This window comes from Anser brachyrhynchus (genome assembly GCF_964034855.1).
Source record: "Anser brachyrhynchus genome assembly, chromosome: 6".
Lineage (NCBI taxonomy): Eukaryota > Metazoa > Chordata > Aves > Anseriformes > Anatidae > Anser > Anser brachyrhynchus.
In genome coordinates, this window is record NC_137700.1 from 28,909,800 (window position 1) to 28,930,512 (window position 20,713).

Below are 20,713 nucleotides of genomic sequence, written 5' to 3' on the forward strand. Positions count from 1 at the left end.
ACTGCTATTATTAAAGGGTGAAGTTGACATAAATTTGTTCCATTAACACCATAGTACTTTTTCCATAATCTCAATGCTAGTCTACCTGATGGTGCAGTATTTTATTATGACTCTCGCAACCTGAAATTACATACATTTTAAAGAAATGTAAACCAAAAGACAATTACAATCACTCAAAGTTGTATGGTTTAAGGTACAGGGCTCCAACTTTGCTTAAAGGAACGACTACTTTCATTCCGTGTGTACTGAGACCTTGTCTACAAACACAATGAACAAATACACTCTAATAAATATAAAGAACAAAACATCAGTAGAAATTGATCTTACAACAGAGACCAGTTCTCTACTACTGAAATTTCCATTTTCCTAACTTAAAAAAAAAAAAAGTCCACATACAAAGCAAAATAGGTAAACGGAAGTCTAAGCTGAGCAAACATTGTCCTTTGTATTCAGTGCCAGTTGTAGCGGTCTCTTGGAGGTAAATCATAATTTCTCTCTTCCTCTTCAGGTCCATAATCTAATGGCAGACCATAATTGTAATCAACTGTTACAACCGGTAATCTTTTGCCTTGTTCCATCTCTCTGGTAGGTTCACCTTGAAAAGTTTTTCTTTCATAGTCTATTGAACTACCTTCCTGGTGTACAGATGAAGACGGATGCATTGTACGTGAAGAATATGGTGCAAATCTGTTTTTTCCTCTGTTAAATTCTTCTGATGGATGCACTCTCCTATTGTCTTCTGGACAATTTGTTCGATTACTGTAAGAAGAGCAAATATGCACAATGAAGTCTTTACAAATAAAACAGTTTGTCAGTGGGCACCACTAAACTTGCATAACTCTAAACCAACAAATATTGTCTTATTTTTATTTATACCCCCTAAAATTAAAGTCTTCTCTAGTAGATGTCATGAACATTTATTTTTCAATTCTAGCAATTAAATTTAAATTTCTTCATAGTAGGTAACTCAGCTACAAAGTACTTTGTTTCAGCTGCAGTTTCTAATTAAAAGTGCCCATTTATTGAAGGTTACCTAGGGTCCATTTTTGTTCCTGAACCTGTGTTTTCATTTTTGGGAAGAATATGTAACAGTAGCTCTCTGGTAGATAGTCTCAACAGGCAATATAAATATATCTCAAATTATTTTAGTTATGTATTCTTCTGCAACAGAAGAATCTACAAAATATTATATATACACTTTTTGTTTTGGATTCTCTTTACTCTCAAGCACATTGCATACTATGTAAAGTGGAGTATAAAACCAATTCAGAACAACATTCATAATCTTAAATCTTCACCTTCAGTGAACCATAGATTAATTTTATAGAAGGGATCTCTAGTAGTACATATTCATGCCACTTGCTCGAAGTAGGTTGTATTAGATAAGGTTGCACAGAGACCACGTCCAGCTGAATTCAGCATATTTCAACGGATGGAGATTCCACAGCTATTCTGGACAACCCATTTCAGTGTCTGACTGTCCTCAAAGTAATACTTTTTTTTCCATTCAGGTTACAGAAGTTCCATTAGTCCAACAGGAGTCTGTTGCCCCTTATCCTATCACTGTGCACCATGAAGAGTCTGCCTCTCTCTTCTTTATACTCTCATTATGATATATTGTGGTAGTATTATGTGGTAGACAGCAGTTAAGAGTTAAATACAGCATCTGTACTTCAACTTTTCTGCTTACTGAAAACATGTTTTTTTTGTATTTTATAGTAAGTCAGTTTGAGCTGTGCTTTTCATGCTAATGACTCAAGTTAGGGCTTCTCAAACCATTTCATAATGACGTTCAAGCATGATATGGATGGACCACAATTTAGTCATGTAATTTGCTCAGTGTTCAGGTTCAATAGTTTAAATTGCATTTAAGCAAAAAAAAAAAAAGTAAAACAAATTTTTACACTGTACAGTTAATTATTTTTTTTGGTTGGATTCTGAAGTGATTGAAGTAGAAAGGTAAGTCAAAAAACAGCATATGAAATCTATTATTTACCTATAGCTTCTGTTAAAGTCATCATTATCAGACCCGTAATCTCTATGAAGTGAAGGAGATGAGGAAAAATGAGGTTCCGGTACATTTTCATGGGAAGAAAAAGATTGACTTCTGAAAATAATTGCAAGAATTGCACGTTAAGAGGAATGCAAATTATTTCAGGCCCTTGAAAAGTATTAATTAAAATTACTTCAAATGAAATTTTAATAGAAGTATCTTAACTTCATTAGTTCAACATGTCAAAATATTTCTTGGCAATGATACACTGTCCTCTGTTTCACCTGTACAATGAAAACGATTAAATCAGGCTTTACTGGCAAATATCTGAACTATGTTCTGAAAGATAAAAAAATATTTTTAAATATTATGTCAGAAACTTGACTACAGAATCCAGCAGGTTTAGTAGTAAGTGGTGTATGTATTTGGGAGAATATGATGCAACTTCAGAAGCAAAGGGATTTCTAGGAAATTATTAACTCACGAAATAAGTGAAAGTTAGACTTCCTTTTAGTATTAGAGCTTATCTCAGTTTGACTGAGGACATAAATAAAATTTCATGTCTTGAGAATTGGTGTTTAAATCTAAGTTTCTATACAAAACAAACTGGGACAAAGTTTTGTTTCAAGCTGAGTCTGAAAAAGGTAAAACACAAGCTTTAAATTAAAGAAATATAATCGTCTAGTTTAGGAAACATTGGCTTTCGAAATTACAACACTCCAGCTTAAATCAAATGCTTCCGTAAGTCAAAATGAAAAGAATTAATTAACTGATCATTCATATATGATTTTAGAAGGATTATTGTTTCAAATTTTTTTTATACTTACATATCAAAGAACTAATTTGAAATTTAATTTAAAAGTGCTGAGCTCTACACTTTTTCTCTCTAATCCTGGCCTTACAACTAAAGTGTGATTTACCTGTCTGAACACCATTCACGTGGCAAGTCATCGTGACCAGGATGATCATGGAAAGGTCTTGGCCTTTGTCCTTGCCCTTTATTAACATAATCAAAATCTTTTAACTGAGGCTGTTCCTGTAAGTCATCATAAGGCTGACAGTCATGAAAAGGTCTGCGCCTTTGTCCAGGACCTTTATTATCATAATCTTCTAGTTGCATCTCTGTTTGCAAGTCGTTGTGCGGTTGGTGATCATGGAAAGGTCTCAACCTCTGTCCGTGAGCCCGATTAACAAATTCACAATCTCCCAGTTGCACCTGTGGCTGTAAGTCATCATGGGACTGATAGTCATGGAAAGGTCTTGGTCTTTGGCCAGGACCTTTGTTGACACAATCTAACTCTTTCAACTGCATTGGAGTCTGAAATTCATCATGTGATTGGTGGTCATGGAACTGCCTCCGTCTCTGGCCACGGCCCCTGCTACCAAAATCAAACTCCTTTGACTGCATATCTTCCTGCAAATTGTTGTGGGATGGATGGTCAGGAAAAGATCTCTGCCTTTGTCCACGGCCTCTGTTAAATTCAAAGTCCCTTGAATGTCTCTCTGCCTGTAAATCATCATGGAACTGGTGTCCATGAAAAGGTCTCAACTGTTGTCCAGCTCCCTTGTTACTGAAGTCTAGGTCTTTCAGCTGCGTATCTTCTTGGTAATCGTCATAAAACTGGTGATCAGGAAAGGGCCTTCGCCGCTGTCCTGGTCCCCTGTTGTAGTCCCAATTTCTCATCTGCATTGGTGCTCTTAAATCATCTTGAGTCTGATGGTCATGAAATGGTCTTCGTCTTTGTCCAGCTCCCTTATTAATGAAATCGAAATCTCTCAATTGTATCTGTCCTTGCAAATCATTCTGAGAGTGCTCATCATAAACTCTTAATCTTTTCCCAGACCTGCAAAGAATTTCTTTCTTAAATAGAACATCTATACTCCTAAGTACAAGTTATTAATGAAAATAAGCTTTTTTAACTAAGAATTGATATGAAAGACATTGCAAGTAATATATATATACGTATCACAGCTACTAAGAATCTAAACAGTAAGAAAGATTATAAAACTTTTAAACAATGTCATAGTAGAAGCTGTGACAAGCATTCAATTTTAATTCCATAGTGCTTGTTCAACAGGCAAAACCAGTGATTCCAAATTAATTAAAAATAATTGCAGACAACTGCAGAATAATAAAGAAGGAACTCTAAAATTTTCCCAAGTAAACTAATTACTCAGCAACTTCTAATAACACACATTCCCTGTCTTCCCTTTATCTTTTGAATTTTTTCATTTTCCGTAAATATAATTTGCGTGAGTAGGCTATATTCACAAAATCTCTTTTAAATTAGAATATTTATAGGAATTCCAATGTTTCAAAACACCATACCTAGTTGTTAAAATCAGCTGACCTTCTTGTAACATTGTAATGAATTGGTACTTTAAAAACAACACACAGTAATAAATAATTATCTTTCCCACTCTGGGGAGTTTTGGCTTTTAATTTCACATTTCAGCCTATTACCCCTGAAAATCTTCATTTGGGAATCGTTCCACAGGTCCTTCCATGGCATGTGGAGGAGGAACAATATCCTCATCTGAATCCCATACATCCATTCCAAGGTTACTAGGAAGAATAAAAACAGCTCATATAAGTTATTTATTTATTTATTTCATTTATTTATTTAAACATACTACCGAGAGAGAGGAAAAAAACAAACAGAAACATTCTTCAGTTGAGAATTACAGCATTTTTTGGATGTTAAATTGAAGTTACAGGTATTCATGATTTTCTTATAGAACTTCAATCTTGTAAAACTAGTTGGGGGAGGGCTGCAGAGAAAGCAAATAGAATACCTAAACTTCATACATTTGGAACAACATCCAAAATATATGAGACAAGCACCATACCTATTCAAAAATATGATATGGAACTAACTTAATCATAAAGTCTATAAAGCAATGATAGCATTAAAACAAGAACAAAGGGCATTCAATTAAACTAGGACAACCCAAATCACTCATATATTATTTTAAAATCAATTTAATGCTACAAGGTATCATTGGTACAAATAACTTAGTAAGACGTAAAGATTAGCTGTTCTTAGGTACAGTAGGGTGTGGATATGATAAAAATAAAGTATTTCTTATGCATCAGGATAGTCTACTACGAACAACAGAGCTGAGAACAATCTGCCACTCTGAGTAGTTTTTCCCATACTGTATTTTCCCCCTAGAACTGTTGTATTATTTTTTAAATATCTGATTCTACCAACAACAGCAGGCAGACCCGCCCTTGTAATGAAATCTTTGCAGTGGCTCTTTTCAATTTATAATGATAGAATACAGACTCAGTATAGTTGGAATAGTACGATGCAACTACAACAATGCTCAATAGTACACATCAGATTACAAAAATATTTTGAACCACAAAAGATAAACAAAGGAAGTACATTGTATTTCATGTTATTCATATCAGAAGTCTTGCAAAATATGCTTGGTTGTATATTAAATGTTTAAGAGGGGGTTAATTCTGGCTTATGAATGTGAATTCTTCAAAATACCAGTAAACATGCTGGAAAATCTTAAGCAGTAAAAAAAAGCTTTAGCTTACCTTCTCATTGGTTGAGTTCTGAGATCTGTGAGATATACAAGACCATCTATTCGATGACCTCTAGCATCACCAAAAGCTAAAGAAAAAGAGATGCGGGTCTAATGAAACGCGAGCAAACTGTGCCACAAAAATATGAAAAGGCAGGTTTCTGTTGACCATGAGATTGTGAATTTGAAAAAAAGTAATTTGCATTCATACTAATCCTGAAGTATTTATATTGATATTTTATATCAAGCTGTGATCATTGCAGCTTTTTTTTATTTTATTATTTTAAACAATCAAAACTAGTAGTAATAGCAACCTATGACTGAAAAACCCCTTCAAAGCAAAAGAAAAAAAATTGTTAAGCAGCCAAAACATCCTCCTATGGTGCAATTTGCCATGCTCAAAACTTGTTTGAAACAGAATCAGCAGTCAGAGAAATCTTCTATGGAGGTCAGCACATGAGATAATTCTAAGAACAGTAAAACAGAATTATGGTATTTGTGAATACAATTGTAGTTAATTGTGAATTACAGCTCGACATTTGCCTTAGTTCAAAGTGTATGAAATACCTTGGATTGCTGCCTCTGGATCCCAGCCTTCAACATCTATAAGATATCTGAAGAAAAACATGGTTAGATTATTGTTCCAAAGGGCTTACAGACTAATATAAAGCCACTATCTTTTTTGAACACTGATTTTTGCTTTTATACAACCCTTACCTACATATAAGGTAGCCGGTTCTATTAATTCCATTAGTACAGTGGACACCAATGAGTTTCTCTATCAAAAAAGGAAAACACAGGCTTTAATAGTTCAGAAAATAAATTTACTATGAAATTAGAGCAAGACAAAAAAAAAAGTGTTGTACTTTTCTAGTAAAGCAATAATAAATAATGCTTGCTATTTACAAATTGATACTGTCACTCCTGTAAAATAACAGACACGTGGAGACAGTCTGCTGGACCTCTAGCAGCAGTTAACTCACTACTTCCAAACCTGTGAAGACTGAGATTAACTCTGCAGACCATAGGAAAAAATAAAGAGGAATGATGTCAGTGAAAGCTGCCAGCCTTCAGCCAGAACTTATCTTTCTTGAAAAGTTTATACCCATCATCTATAGACTAAAAGGAGAATAACTTATTTCTATTAGGGTGTTTCAACTGAGGTATTTCCAACAGAAATAGGGGAAACACTAATGTGGTCATGCAAGACAGTGTTAAAACCTCATCCAGACTATCCCACACATCAATGAAAAAAAATTCAAATTAAAGTACATAAATAAAGGACTACCATGATTGTAATAAACATAGGGCCTAATTAATGAGAAAGGACCTAGGAAGCTTATCTTATTTGGTCTGTAAAAACAAATCTGAGATATTATTTACAATACCAGGGGATGGAGAACAATACTTAGAACAAAGCTGGTATAAGAATGTAAGGATATATTAATAGGTTGAGAGTTTTGGGCAAGATTTTAGAAGACAAACATCAGCAGAACAAAGTTTGGGCAGGGACAAAGTACTGACAGAAAGTCTTTGAAATGGACTTTGATAAATTTTTGAATGAGATACTCTACAACTGTTTGCCACAGAATAGGACAGTCATGTTATCACACAAATTTATTCTAGGTTGGTGTCCTAACCCTTCAGAACTTATTAAAAATTATTTGTAAGAAGAATCCTGAGAAATTTTACGGGTAGTCTGAAACAGAGGGCAAGTTACAATGAAAGTTAACATAAAAATGAAAGTTCTCACATCTCTGTATTTATATAAACCCTGCCAAAACAGTCTTACTAGCTGGAACGGTAACAAATTAGGAATTGATTCTCTTGATTCTGAGAATAATAATTAATTAGATTTAAATACAGACTATGCTTTGTATCATTGAAAGAATCACTGGATCAAAACAAGAAGGAAAAAATAATTTCCAAGTAAGTTTCCTAAGGCCAAAAAAGAGCAAAGGAAGAACCTGCACATTAACTTTCTGAATAAGGACAAAACCATCTTCTTACGCTTTTTAATTTTCCCACCACTTCCAGTTTAAGCTCTCATACCTGAGATTTAGATCAGAGCTCTTTCATTCAACAGAGCTGACCTTCCACTGCAAAACAACAGTTATATTCTGCAGCAAAAACTGTACGTACTTGGAAATTTAAACTGTATTTTCTCACAGAAAATGCCAGAGTAACCATAGCAATTAGCATGAAAAAAGTCTGAAGGAATGGTTCTTCAATATCAGATAAATGAACAGTTAAAATCTGTAGCAAATAAAGTGAGAAGGTAAAAGCTGCAAACAGGCTGTGGCAAAGTGCTTGCAAATTTATTTCCCTGAAAAGCGCTTGTATCATTCCAGGGAGAATTGTACTAATGCAAAAACCCTAAAACAGCAACAGATCCACACTGTGGAAACCCTGATGTTGTGTCTGCAAAATGATTTTTAAGAATTGCTAGGATATGAGGGCAATAATGGGTTCATAATTCAGAAAACTGCTATGTCAGACTAAATGGGCTCCATTAGGTCGCCCACAAATATCTGTGCCCAGTGCCATCAGAGAAACCCTGTGCTATTTAAAACATCCATAATGGGCCGACAGTTTTGATACTGAACTGATGGAGGACAACTTGAGTGAGACAGATAAAAGTCTTATTTCTATTGAGTACTATGTCAGCTAGGTGGAGGCAATTGATTTAAACCTTGTGAAACAGGTACTTAGAAGGTGGAGTTCAGGTGAGGGCATTCAACAAGCACTGGACAGGGAAGACTTCCCCAGCACAATTACAGAAGTATAATAAAAAAGCATAAATATAGCAGCATCAAGGAGTACAAAAAGGACAAACCTGAGATCCCAGATGTCTTAAAGAATCTACTGTAATTAATATATGATGCAGTTACCACTGAAATAAAAATTTTGGTCTTTTACAGCTTAAGATGTTGATATTTACCGTTTCCTGCATTTTCCCACAGGAATTTTCTGACCCACTTTTTGAACTGTAGGATAGTAGCATTATCAGGGACTTCAAGTCCAACAGTGTAAAGTTTCTTGTACTGCACACTTTTAGGTAAGTCCTAGCAACAAGAAGAAAAAAATAGCGAACATTATTGACATCATGCATCAAGGGAAAACCTTAAGCAATATCTAAAATAATGCCCATGAAAAACAGTAGTTCAAATACTGTGTAGAAACTGAAAATGCTCTTGACATGACTCTAGAGACATGCTCTCAGAAACTACCATTTGCATTTCTGTTATAAAGACCTGATCTCAAAGAAGAGTTTCTACACAGGCCTTACTTATCCCTGACCATAAGGCAGAACATTAACTAAAGAGAGCAGATTCTTGTAATTCCATTCTAACACGTTTAACAATTATTAGCAATACTTACCCTTCCCAGCAACAACCATATACACACATATCTGCACCCTAAGCATGTCAAGCTGATGTACATTCAAAAATTAACATTCAGTTATAACAATTCTATTTATTTTCCTTTTCAGTAGGAAGCAATCAAAATTGTTTGGACTATACAGGTAACAAATTTGAAATGAAGTAATTTTAAAATGCATACTTTCCATTGAAGACGAGTAAATAAACTACTAAAAAAGCCCACCTTAGGCATAAATGAGAATGTCTTCAGGATACAGGCTGCAAGTCTTCAGCATCTTTTCTGCAGTGCTTAGCACTGAAGTCTTTATCCATTATTCTAAGCAACCATAATACAAATAAGCCACAAATGTAACTAGCCAGGGGAGAGAGTTATTTCCTCTGTGATAAAACATTTGGTTTCTATTAGAGCCACAAAGTTTAGATGGCTCAACTTGTCCATTCAAGATGAGCAAATGCATAAATACTTTAAAACAAATACTGCAGCAGCTACTTTACTTTGTTATTATTCTTGCATTACCTTAACTTCATAGTATCGTGTGGTATATGTTAAATCAATAACTAATCCAAGCTCCACATTTAGGGCTTTCATTGCAGCAATCAAGTCTTTTGGTGTAAATTTCTGGGTTGGGGTAAGCCTCTGGTTAATTGCCTACAATGAAAATGCAAAAATGTGCTTAATTTCTAATAACAAAACATTTGTAATATTCAGCCACTTTAAACAAGAAAACACCAGTTTATAAAAGGGAATGTTTACACTACCAAAACCATATCCATGTTTTATACAGATTAAGAAATGAAAAGGAACCAAATAACAAGAAATCAAGAATTTGTTCCTATTCAGATGAAAAGGCAACAAAATGTGGAGGAACTTCCATTTGCACAACATTAGCAAACATTATTTGAGTTAAGTACTGATTTGACAGTAAAAAATCCTACAAAATGCTGCATATATAATATACACTAATTTATATATATATAGATACACACACACTGATTAAGTAACTACACAGGAAAAAGCAAAGCACCCTAACCCTTTTCCCCTAAAACTTATTGTACAAAACCAACTGTACAATAGCACAAAATTAACTGCGTATTTCACAGAAAACATTGTGGTAAGTTGTGATATCAGAGTTCACTTATTCTAAAGATTTTCACTTTCTCCCCATGTTATGCAGGCATTTTTATCCTTGCTTCATCTCTTGGCAAAATGTATTTGCATGTATAGAACTGGAAAATTATTACATATGTAGCACTGGAAATATTAAATAAGACTAAAATACAGTGGCTAAAAAAGCTGCATGTTGGTGAACAATGAATAATTAATTTCATTTTGACAGACACATTGGAAAAATTGTTTACTCACCCTATTGTAGCTGTGGTTTTTGAAACGTGTTCTCCATTCTAGGTATGAAAATGCCTCATGCACAAAACTGGATTTTCTCTGAATAGTGAGCTGTTCACTGTGAGAGCCTTTTGACACAGGCTCTGTTACAACCAATAAAGACAGTGGCAAAACAGACGCAGCAGCCTCAACCACCTCTCAGTTCCTTTGTCAATAAGAAATTCAAGTAGACTGTACTCAGAACTAATGGAAAGGAAGGCAGCCACAGACCATACACCTCTCAGAACCACAGATGCTATAGTGTAACTAACTATTCCATCTTTTGACTGTACAGATTCTAATTTAAGATGCTAGCAAGCAATTTGAGTCAAGTTGAGAAACAGATGCAGGAATTCTCATTAAAGAATAAACAGCAGGACATTCCCAAGCTAATGTATGATTAGGAAGCTTGAGCTAAAAAAAGTAGCGTAGAAAGCACATAGAAGTATTCAGTTCTAAGTATTCCAAAAATTGGTGTACTGCTGAAAAAACAGTGGAGGTTGTCTAAGTTCAAACAAAATGAAGAGTAGTCAGTCATCTCTCAGCTACTCAGCAGTGTTTTTTAATAAAATTTGCAACTGAATTTACTAACTTTGAGGTGACAAAACACGAGTCCGCACAAGTCTGTGATAGAACTTGAAAGAATTTTTTCTTTTACTATGTGAACCCACACTTAACATTGAGGGGAAAACACAATTTTAAAAAACTAAGACACCTGTAAGCATATTGCTTGGTTGAGTAAACTGTCAAATGTGTTATGAAAGACTATGTATTGAAAGAGTATTTGAGATTTTCTGAAAAAACTCATCATGAATTCTGCGAAAATGTCTACCCTTTTATGATCTCTGGCTAATGAACTCCTTCCAGGCTATCACAGAAGATACAGGGGAAGAGTGAGCTACTGGGGAGTTGGTGATGAAGTATCTTTCTCTGAAATCTGGAGAGACAAGGAACTTGAAAAATATGCAGTGAAAAAATCCTGTCTAGAGCAGTATGTCTGTGCAAAAAAATGGTGCTGGATCAAGTGGAATTAGAGGAGCTGCTGATGCAAAAATCTCTCCTACTTAAACAGCAAAGAAGCTAATTATAAATTTACTGAATCTTATATCCACCAGTGGATAGATCTACCCTCTGGCGATCTCTGGTAGAAGACACGTGGCTGTTGTGTGCTCCATCAGTACCATGGAGAATATGACCAATATCAAGTCTGAGATCTTTGGTGTCAAAGCAATAAAAACATCATACTGAAGCTGTGTGAAAGCAGCTAAGGAAGCGAACACTGTGAGCATTCCACTTCAGTCATTGTTAACAGAAGTGAACTGAATGGTGACTGAAAACATAATGGGCATTAATATACCGTAATAATAATTTTTTGTGTGTGGGCAAACTGCAGACAATAGCTTAGACAGAATATTTACTATTAACTGCTAAGATTATGTCTAGCTGTTGAATGTTAAAAGAGCTTAGAAAATTCTTTCCTGTGTATCTGAAGCAAGGACTTGTAAGAGTTAATTTGCACAGCACTTTTAAGTGTTAATTTATATCGAAGGGCAAATTTGCAACCCTATCCCTCAATCCACCAAAGAACTGATGAATTGAAAAAAAGACAGCCTCCACATTTTGTCCTGTCACAAAAAACGTATAGAACTGGCTCAGTGTATTTAATAGATTAAGACATTACTCCATCTTAGTAAGAATCTAATGGAGGTACTAACACATTAATCAAATAAATCTACAAATACTGCATTTCTCCATATCACTAAAAGTTTTTGCTTACAGAACTGGTAGTCTGGATCTCTAATCTTAAAAGTACTGCAGTAGCTGGAATCTTTTAATAGCCTGATTTCTGTAAACTTGTACTTGGGCTTATATTGCCTGGATTGTTATTTGTATCATAAGCCCCTCCATACTGATAATTGGGCTTCTGTTGTAACAGTCAAGAAAAGATGTTAAATAAGATCATGAATTTAGGCCACTAAATTAATCAGCGATCTAATCAATTTTGCTGATTGGTTAGAAACAAGACTGTATGATTTTCAGAAGAATAAAAGAGTAACATCAAACACAAACTTTAAAAGAAAGAGAAAAGAATATATTATGTACATAAAGCCATTGTTAAATGACTGGACTGATTTTTTAAAGACCACAAAATATTTTTTCATAAAACTTTCCAGAAGCTTGCATGAATATTAATGCTATTCATTACTTTTGCATTGTATTTAGTACAGACAATCTGTAATTACTGTTTATACATACCCCTTTTAAAGGTACTTTAAATGCAATAAATCTAGTTCCTGGTATAGGCTGTCCAACTGGTGTCAAGCTCCGCCATCTGCAATTAAGTAAACATTTATTATAAGTATTTTCAAACAACATGATTCAACAGAAGATGCGTAGCTCCACGTAAAACTTCTAAAATAAGGATATCTCCTCTTTGGATTAAAACTTTGGTAAAACAGTACATAAAAATAACGCCTCTCTAAAATTATAATAGTTATTTCAAACTATGTGTATCTCACATATCAGGAAACCCTATCATATTTAATACAGCTTTAATGTAATAGTTATTTAACACTTCTCCAATCATAAATGATAGTTGTCTTTTTTTTTTTTTCCTATGATGGGCCATGCAGCCTACTAGCATAACATATTAACCTTTAGATTTCCAAACAACAGGATCCAATGGTTCTTAAATTCCTTGACCACATGATCAAGCAGTTGTAACTGATGTGCACAAGAGTTTAGAAAAAATGATCACTTTAATCTTTATAGATATATAAAATATATATTTTTTAAATCCATCATCAAATAGTAACCTGTTTCACCAAGAAACTAAGATCTTTTTAGAATTACTATAATAAATATTTGTCTTGTTATGGTATTATATATCTGAACACAATTAATAGATCTGCATTCTTGTGGGAGAAATGAAAGAGAGTTGCCCAGAAGATGGCAGAAGAATATCAACAGAGTGTTACTACTGGACTGATCAGCTTAGTTAGCATGCCACACAATTTACATAGAGACACTTCTATTGTTTGCAAATCTAAAATCAGGAGACATAATAAAAGGAATCTTTACTGTCCATAAAGCACTGTTATAAACAAAATACTTCTAATATACATTGTGCATGATTGCTGTTATCATACAGTAGAGGTATGTCTCCAAATCTGCACTTATTCCACAAAGTGGTATTGAGCTATTGTCAGTACATTTGAAAACAGTCTTTTTCCTTCCTTCTTTTTCAACTTCCAGAAAGCTTCATCCCCTCAAAATGTTAGGGCAGTACTTACAAACAAGTAGTGCCAATATAAAGTAAAGGGTATGGCTCAACAGGTAAAAATAAGTCTTTTTGTATCATAGTTGACAGAAGTTTTTCCACTTGGCTGAATCAAGCACCTTTAAAAAGTTGCTTAAATAACAATGTTAGTCACTATTGTTAGTTACTTAAATAACAATGAAATGCTAAGTTTACTTTCATTAAAAAATATAAAGCTAGGTTTTGCAAATGCGTTCACTTCGTAATATGCTTCTTTTTCAAAGCAACAGCTGAACTTTCTCTTGGCACTTTGCAAAATCCGAAGAATATTCCATCACACAAAAATGTAGCAAAAATCACTTCAGTAACATGAAGATTTGTTACAACACTCGAAATGCTAGTAACTCCAAAACCATGAAGAACTGGTGGTCACAAATTCTGCAGTACGCTTGAAGAAACCCTGGATGTATCGTATTTCAGAGATACCAGTATTTTTAAAGCATATGAAAAACTTTATGTGAAAAGTCTATTAGCAGATCGATTTTACCTTCATTGAGGTGAGTTACTAAATTTTGTTGTAAAATGAGAAAAACAGCATCTGAAACTGTTTCACTTCTCTTAGTTTAAGACAGATAAATGGTAAATGAATCAATTAAGATCACAAAAGTATTAGTATACAGAAAATATTACTGAATCTAACAAAAAACAACAACATAACGAAGCATCCTGGTGATAAGAAGTGCTCGATTCAAAAAGACTACAAAAACCTGTGAAATCTGCCCTGCACATAGCTTGATCTTATCTAATTCACGTTATAAACCACTCTGTGATTCTGTGATCATCTTAAAAAGATACTACATGCTGTAAGCCATGTTTAGATGTATATTTAATCTGAACTACTGTTAAAATTAATGAGAAGATCAGGTTTAACAACAACTCCAGCCTCTTGCTATTTTTAATAATTCTGGAAATTACATTTCTTTATTTAAAACTTTTGCTCATTTCCAAATAAAATTAGAAGATGGGCTGTGTCTAGGGATACAGAAACTAGTGCCAATAACACTAAAACGTATGACATACTTTACAAAAGTAGGATTTAACTGGCCAAGCAGCCAGAGGCCATATTCACATATACATGTTTAAAAGCATTCTGAAGGAAGGCAGACGTTAAGCATCCCAGCCACAAAAGATGAATCAGCCTATGTAGGAAGACAGCTGGATATCATAGGTTAGAAAATCAGGTCTTCTTTAACCAGCTTTCTCTTGGAAAACCATGAGTGGAAATCTACAACGATTATCGTAAATTCCAAGCAACTAGAAGCCAGCAAGAAGTTATTAGAGATGCTCACAAATCTTATTTGCTATAATTAGCAATGTAACAGAAAGACTTTGCAAAATTCTGAACTTTTCATCAATCCTCTCAAGACTTCTGCAAAATCAGCAAGTAATGCAAATGCTGCTGGCAGCTCTATAGTAGAAAATGAGCAGAAGACATTCTTTATCAGAAAATGTAAAGTGTATATGTTGCATGTTACCTTTATAATAATAATAAAATTCAGGATACTGATGAAGAACTAAAGATGATCTTCAAAAAAACCAGCAGATCAAAATTAAGCAAAAATTGTCTAAGGAAATGAACTCAGTTATTTCTGTGGTTGACAAAGGAATATGGTTGGAAAGTAAAGGTGGCAGGGCCTAAGTAAAACTCTTAAAGTCTGGATAAAGGCTGAAAGGACCAAAGGTGAATGACTTACAGGTCATAGAAACAGCAGTTACAGAACCAAAGACAAACAGTATTTTAACAAGTGCAAATGAGAATTATGACACAATTTGTGTCCTGCTTGAACGGAAAGAAACCCAGGAGTCAAAGGCGTTACTCAGAAGACTTGACGCCATCATCATTCCTGTAGCAGTGATTAAAAGATAACGGAGGCTTGAGTTAAAAAACAAGCTGGACATGAAGTAAGCAGCTGAAAAATGGCAGTAAGAGTTTCCTGAACAAGATAGCAGTGTCTCACTGAGACACAGACACATCTATTTCAGATCTAGGCATTAGCAATTATAGAGGGCATAGCTCTGCCCATAGAACTGATGGCATTCACATTAGAAAGTTGTTGTGGTAGGAGTCTAAGGTGGAATCACATAACAGTTACACACTGCGCACACACAATGCATTTATAATTAGAGCATTATTTCTCTTAAGTTTTCAAATAGGTAAACAATCCATGGACTACACACAGACCAAGATCTGAAAGGCAACAAAATGTAAATTATTTAATTATTTGCCTTTCCCAGTTCAGTATCATGTTTTGTCTTCGTCACTTCCCAACTACTATCAACTATCACAGAGCTGAGGCAGAATTTTGCCCATACAATTGCTTGCTTAACAATTCAGGTGTTTTTACAATTCTGAAGCCTATTATGAACATCTTATGATTATGAACCTACCTTGGAAAGTGAATTCCTAATCATTCAAAAAGGATAACATAGTAGCTGTAGAGAAACTTGAGTATGAAATACCAGGAGCTGCAGCAAGACCATTTAGAAAATACTAGTCGCAATCTCCCTTCCTTTTTGGCTACTGGTACTACATGATATACACACAGCTCTATTTTCCAAGTAGCTTCTATAGATGCCACAACTGATAACAGTCTGTTGAAGAAAAGACACCCCTAAAAGGTCTATACATGCTTTCAAGACAGAACACAATGCACTGGTCAAAAGCAGATGGAAGAGAATATAGAGAGCTGTTAATCATCTGTTAAAACAGATTTCTCCCTTTGCTTTACTTCAGCCTGTGTCATAGCTTGCAAAAAGAACAGTGAATGTGGATGTAAAGCACAGAAGAAAAGTCTCCTTCCCATATCTGTAAGTAATTGCATAGCTTTGCACTTGTGGTGGTGTATTGAAACACTAAAGCCGTGCCTTAAGAGCTGCATGGCAATGATACAATCATTACTCAGGTATTGTAAGTAGTTTCTTCCAATACCACATTTTTTAAATGCAAGCATTCTATGCCCAATAGTACGAAGCACTTTTACTTTACAATTAAACTCTCGCATTACTGTAATCTTTCTCTCCCATCCACCCTTGAACATGCATTTCATAGACCAAAATACAGAATCAGTTATGCCAGTCTTTAACACTGTTGTAAATGAAATGCTGATGTTTTTAAGTCTGCACTACAATAACTCAGTTAAAAAAGTATGTTCACAGTGTATAGGCAAAAATAATGCAGTTTTGTCCTTATAATAAAATGACCCCACTCCTCGGATTTTTTTAGACCCTTTAAGGAAAACATATAATAAGGTGGTATTTCTGCAGATGCTTTTCAAAACTGAAATCTGACTTTATTAAATTATACTCACAGTAGGACTTGGGATGCTGATGCGCACACATATATAAAGCTGTAAAACCATCACAGCATTTCGTGATAGCTCATTAGATGGCTTGAACTCCCTCTACTGGCTAGTTGTCCCCTAAAACACCATCATACACAACTACTTAAGGACAACCCTGTTTCAGACACTGAATAACTTGAAATTGACACCATGGTGGAAACTTCAGTGGAACAGATCACTTGAATCCCTCTCTTATAATACATCTCATTTTGTTATAAAATTATCTCTCTAGTGTGACTTTATAGGACTGAGAATGCAATGGATACTGCACACCTTATCTCTGCTCCGAGACTTTACTGGGAAAAGGGAGAAATAATTTTTACTATGAAGGAGTGCAGGAAGTCTTACTTCCAGTCTACCTCCTCCTCCCACTGCTGGAGCAAAGACTGTGCAAAAAGCATACCATCAAACATTCTGGGCTAGGACAGAGTGACAGGGACACAAGAACAAGACTTGGCCAAGAAGAACAAGGTGTAAGACCTGTACTGCAGATCTAGTGGCGAAATTGAGTATTAATACTTCTTTAGGTCCTGAGTACACTCAGAGTTCTGATACCAGCAAAGTTGCTCAGTGCTGAAACACAACCGTTACCTGCAGGTAACTTTAGTTATGCTGCAGACATTGTATCATAAAAGGTGATAGTAATGAGTTTATGATTTTAAAAATTACACCAGTTCTTGTTTAGTTGTGCTATCTCTAGCTAACTTACAGCTTAAGTGAAACCTCAAATTTACTGTATTGCTTTAATTAACATAAAGGAATTTGGATTAATGCTGTTAAGAGCTGTATACAGAATTGAGGCAGTAATGAAAGACAATCTGTAAAAATGGCTATGTGTAGACTGACTTTCTTTTGCTTATCTACTACAGGGTTTCTCTTGCACTATCATTAAAAACAAAAAAATTACTACTAGGTTTACTGTTATCACAGTGCTGTGGTATGATTGAGGTCTTATCTCCATAGTAAGATATTGTCTGAACTGGTCCCTGTCCTATAGCGTACCACAATCTCACCTCTTCCAACAACTACTTCTGGGGTGAGTAAATTGCATGTGTAGCATCACCTAGATTAAAATTAGGTTTCCTTCATTTCTTTTCCAGGGCTCATTGCTTTTTTCTTGCTCTACTAATCTAATTTACAGAGAAAAAAACTACAATATACTGTGGTAGCACAATGACATCAATATAGTGCTGCATGAGATGAGCAGACTGACAAGTCCTTCAACTTTACTGCCCAAATCCTCATACTATGGATGTCTGGCCTGATTTGTTAATAGTATCAAGAATAAGCATCTGAGTAAGTTGAAAACACTTCAGTATCACGAGTAACAGGAGTATCATCAGTTAACTCTAGCTTTACAACCCGTTACTCCACAGCAGACGTTCTCCTCCTTGAAAGAGGCACAGGTGTTAGAAGAAGCCAAAAGCAGAGTCCATTGCTTCTTCCATACTTACAGAAGAAATGCATACAGCCTAAAAGCAGCTCCAGCTCAAACGCAATGGGAAGAATGGATAAATAAGCACCTGATGCACGACAAATGTTTTCATAATTTCTATGTATATGGAGAATACAAGCCCAACAGTTACACTTTCAGGCTTTCTCTGTTAATGCTTGCAAGCCTAACCCACTTCAGTTCAATTTTTTGTGTCTACTTTCTAACCGAATTTTCACAGAAGCTTAAGTAGCTTTTTCTTAAATTCTATTCTAATTTTAATCCCTGAGTTTGCCTGCTATGAAAAAAAATCAGTTTCTTGAAGTTTTTTTTTTTAATTTTGCGTAATTTTTGTTTCTATTCTTTGCTTTTAGACTACCGTACTTTACAGGAAAATATGCTTTTTGTATTTTATTGCTCCTCCTAAGCCTGTTAATAAACTTTCCCTGAAACCTGGATAATGTCCACCCTTCCTAAAAAAAAAAAATAAATTTATTTTTTCCATTACAATGTGCCCTTCTATCTCAGCACATATTTTTACCCAAGAAGTTTGTACTGCTATTAGCAGTAACACACAGGTTCAACTTTTAAACCTGGACTTCCTTTGACATTTTTTTAATAGAATTGAATAGAACCATGTTTGTTTTAACTGAGACCATTTTGTGGTCCCCATATGCACTCCCACTCAAGTCATCAGAAAGACAGTAGAATAGTGCTCGCTTATAGTTATTTTCATTGATCAAACGTTTTTGTTGTCCTCGTGTATAACAAAACAAAAAAACCTACTGGATTGTCTTTCTGAGCCTGAATGTTCTTGATCACATGCATGCAACCACCTGCTCCCATCTTATCTGCTCTTCCCTGACTCTTGGTAGCAAATGTGAGTAAGGACAGACTACACTCCAGTACCCCAGATAAGTATGCGCTTGAGGTTAAGGTTAGGAAGAAGGGACTCCATTTGGCCGATGAAGGAGACGTGCTCATAGACAGGTCTGAGCATTATACTCACCTAAGGGACGAAGGGCTGGGCTGTCTTGGAGAAGATACCTACCTTACCTGGCAGTAAGTGGTGAAGATGCTTGTGCCAAGCAAGCGCCTGGGGCAGCAAGTGCCCCTTCTCTGTGGGCAGGACTGTGCCCGCTCCTGCCTCTCTTAGTGTGAGGGATACTTACCCATCGGGGATAGTATTCTTCTTTACCATGCTGAAAGCAGGAGCAGGCAGAGCAGGAGACAACGGTGAAAGTGCGCACTGCAGCAAAGGAGAGAGAACCGCGCAGTTAACACGGTGCTAATCTCTTTCTGCATCAATGGGCCTTTTCACAGAGCTGACTCTCAAGGTAAAATAAACGCAGCTGTCAGCTCGAAGCCATCCTGAACGAGTTCTGCCGCTTGCAAGCTAGCCTACTTTCTCCACTACTACGGTACAACAAAAGGGAAAGACAACAACTCACCTCTCCTCTCCAGGAGGCCAAAAGAACCGGAGAGGAGAGGCGGCAGGCTGCTAACTCTAGCAGCAGCGCTGCAGGGACGGAGGTCTTGCTGGCAGCCCCGCTGCGGCGGCTCGGAGCAGCCCTCTCTGCCCCTGCGCTCCCGGAGCGAGAACTCTCGTCTCAACGAGCAGAAACTCCGGGCAGCTGCAAGAGGCGAGGCCGGCGCCTCAGCGAGGGAAGGGCGAGCGCCTGCCCCGCTCTAACCCCGGCGGGTCCGGCACCGCCGGGTCCTGGGCACCGCCAGCACCCGCCGGGGCCGGGAGCCCCCCCTGCGGCGGAGGGCCCATGCCCGCCGCTCCAGGGCGGCCGCGGCTCCCCCCTCAGAGCCGCCACCGAGGCGGGGAGCCCCGGGCTGGGACACCTCGGAGGCGGCTGAGCCGAGGGGAGGGGAAAAGAACGAGAAAAAAAAAAAAGCGAGATAAGGGCAAAGGGGAGGTCGCGGCCCAGCGGCGGGGGGGCGGGCTGTGGCGGGGGGGGCGGGCTGTGGCGGGGGGGGCGGGCTGTGAGGAGAAGGGCACGACTCGCTGACGGGGGAGGCCCGGGCGCCGGGGAGGAGCGGGGCTGCGGGCGGCCCGTACCCTGACAGGATCCCCCCGGCGCACGAAGGCTGGGCCGAGCCGGGCCGCGCAGCACCTTCCCCACCGGGGCGCCACTGCGCCTGCGCGCCGCCCGGCCCGGCTTCGGCGCGGCGGGCAGGAAAATGGCACCGGCTCCTCCGCAGCCGGGACGGCCAATTGCGAGATGCTGCGCGTGCGCGGCGGGCCCGGGGGCATCCGCGGTGGGGGGGGGAGCCACTGGGCGCATGCGCGTCGCACGGCGGGGGGCGGGGGGGGT

At 37.0% G+C, this 20,713-nt stretch overlaps 1 protein-coding gene across 6 annotated transcripts; it reads right to left on the reverse strand.

Moving 5' to 3' along the window:
* Window positions 1-76: 76 nt before the first annotated feature.
* LOC308196841 (uncharacterized protein) lies at window positions 77-20,667 on the reverse strand. 6 transcript variants are annotated; one of them, XM_080596506.1, is made up of 13 exons: window positions 20,458-20,597; window positions 19,841-20,023; window positions 19,562-19,638; window positions 12,554-12,629; window positions 9,434-9,565; window positions 8,475-8,598; window positions 6,251-6,311; window positions 6,101-6,147; window positions 5,547-5,622; window positions 4,458-4,559; window positions 2,914-3,837; window positions 1,997-2,107; window positions 77-759 (listed from the first exon to the last, which is right to left on the reverse strand). In XM_080596506.1, exons 3-13 carry the CDS (start codon window positions 19,588-19,590, stop codon window positions 450-452), a joined length of 1,992 nt encoding a protein of 663 aa, XP_080452632.1. In that variant the 5' UTR covers window positions 19,591-19,638; window positions 19,841-20,023; window positions 20,458-20,597; the 3' UTR covers window positions 77-449. The 6 variants fall into 6 exon arrangements, with proteins under 6 accessions (XP_080452632.1, XP_080452633.1, XP_080452630.1 ...); XM_080596507.1 differs by lacking the exon at window positions 20,458-20,597 and adding an exon at window positions 10,280-10,463 and having other exon boundaries at window positions 19,841-20,416; XM_080596504.1 differs by lacking the exon at window positions 19,841-20,023 and having other exon boundaries at window positions 20,458-20,667.
* Window positions 20,668-20,713: the final 46 nt, after the last annotated feature.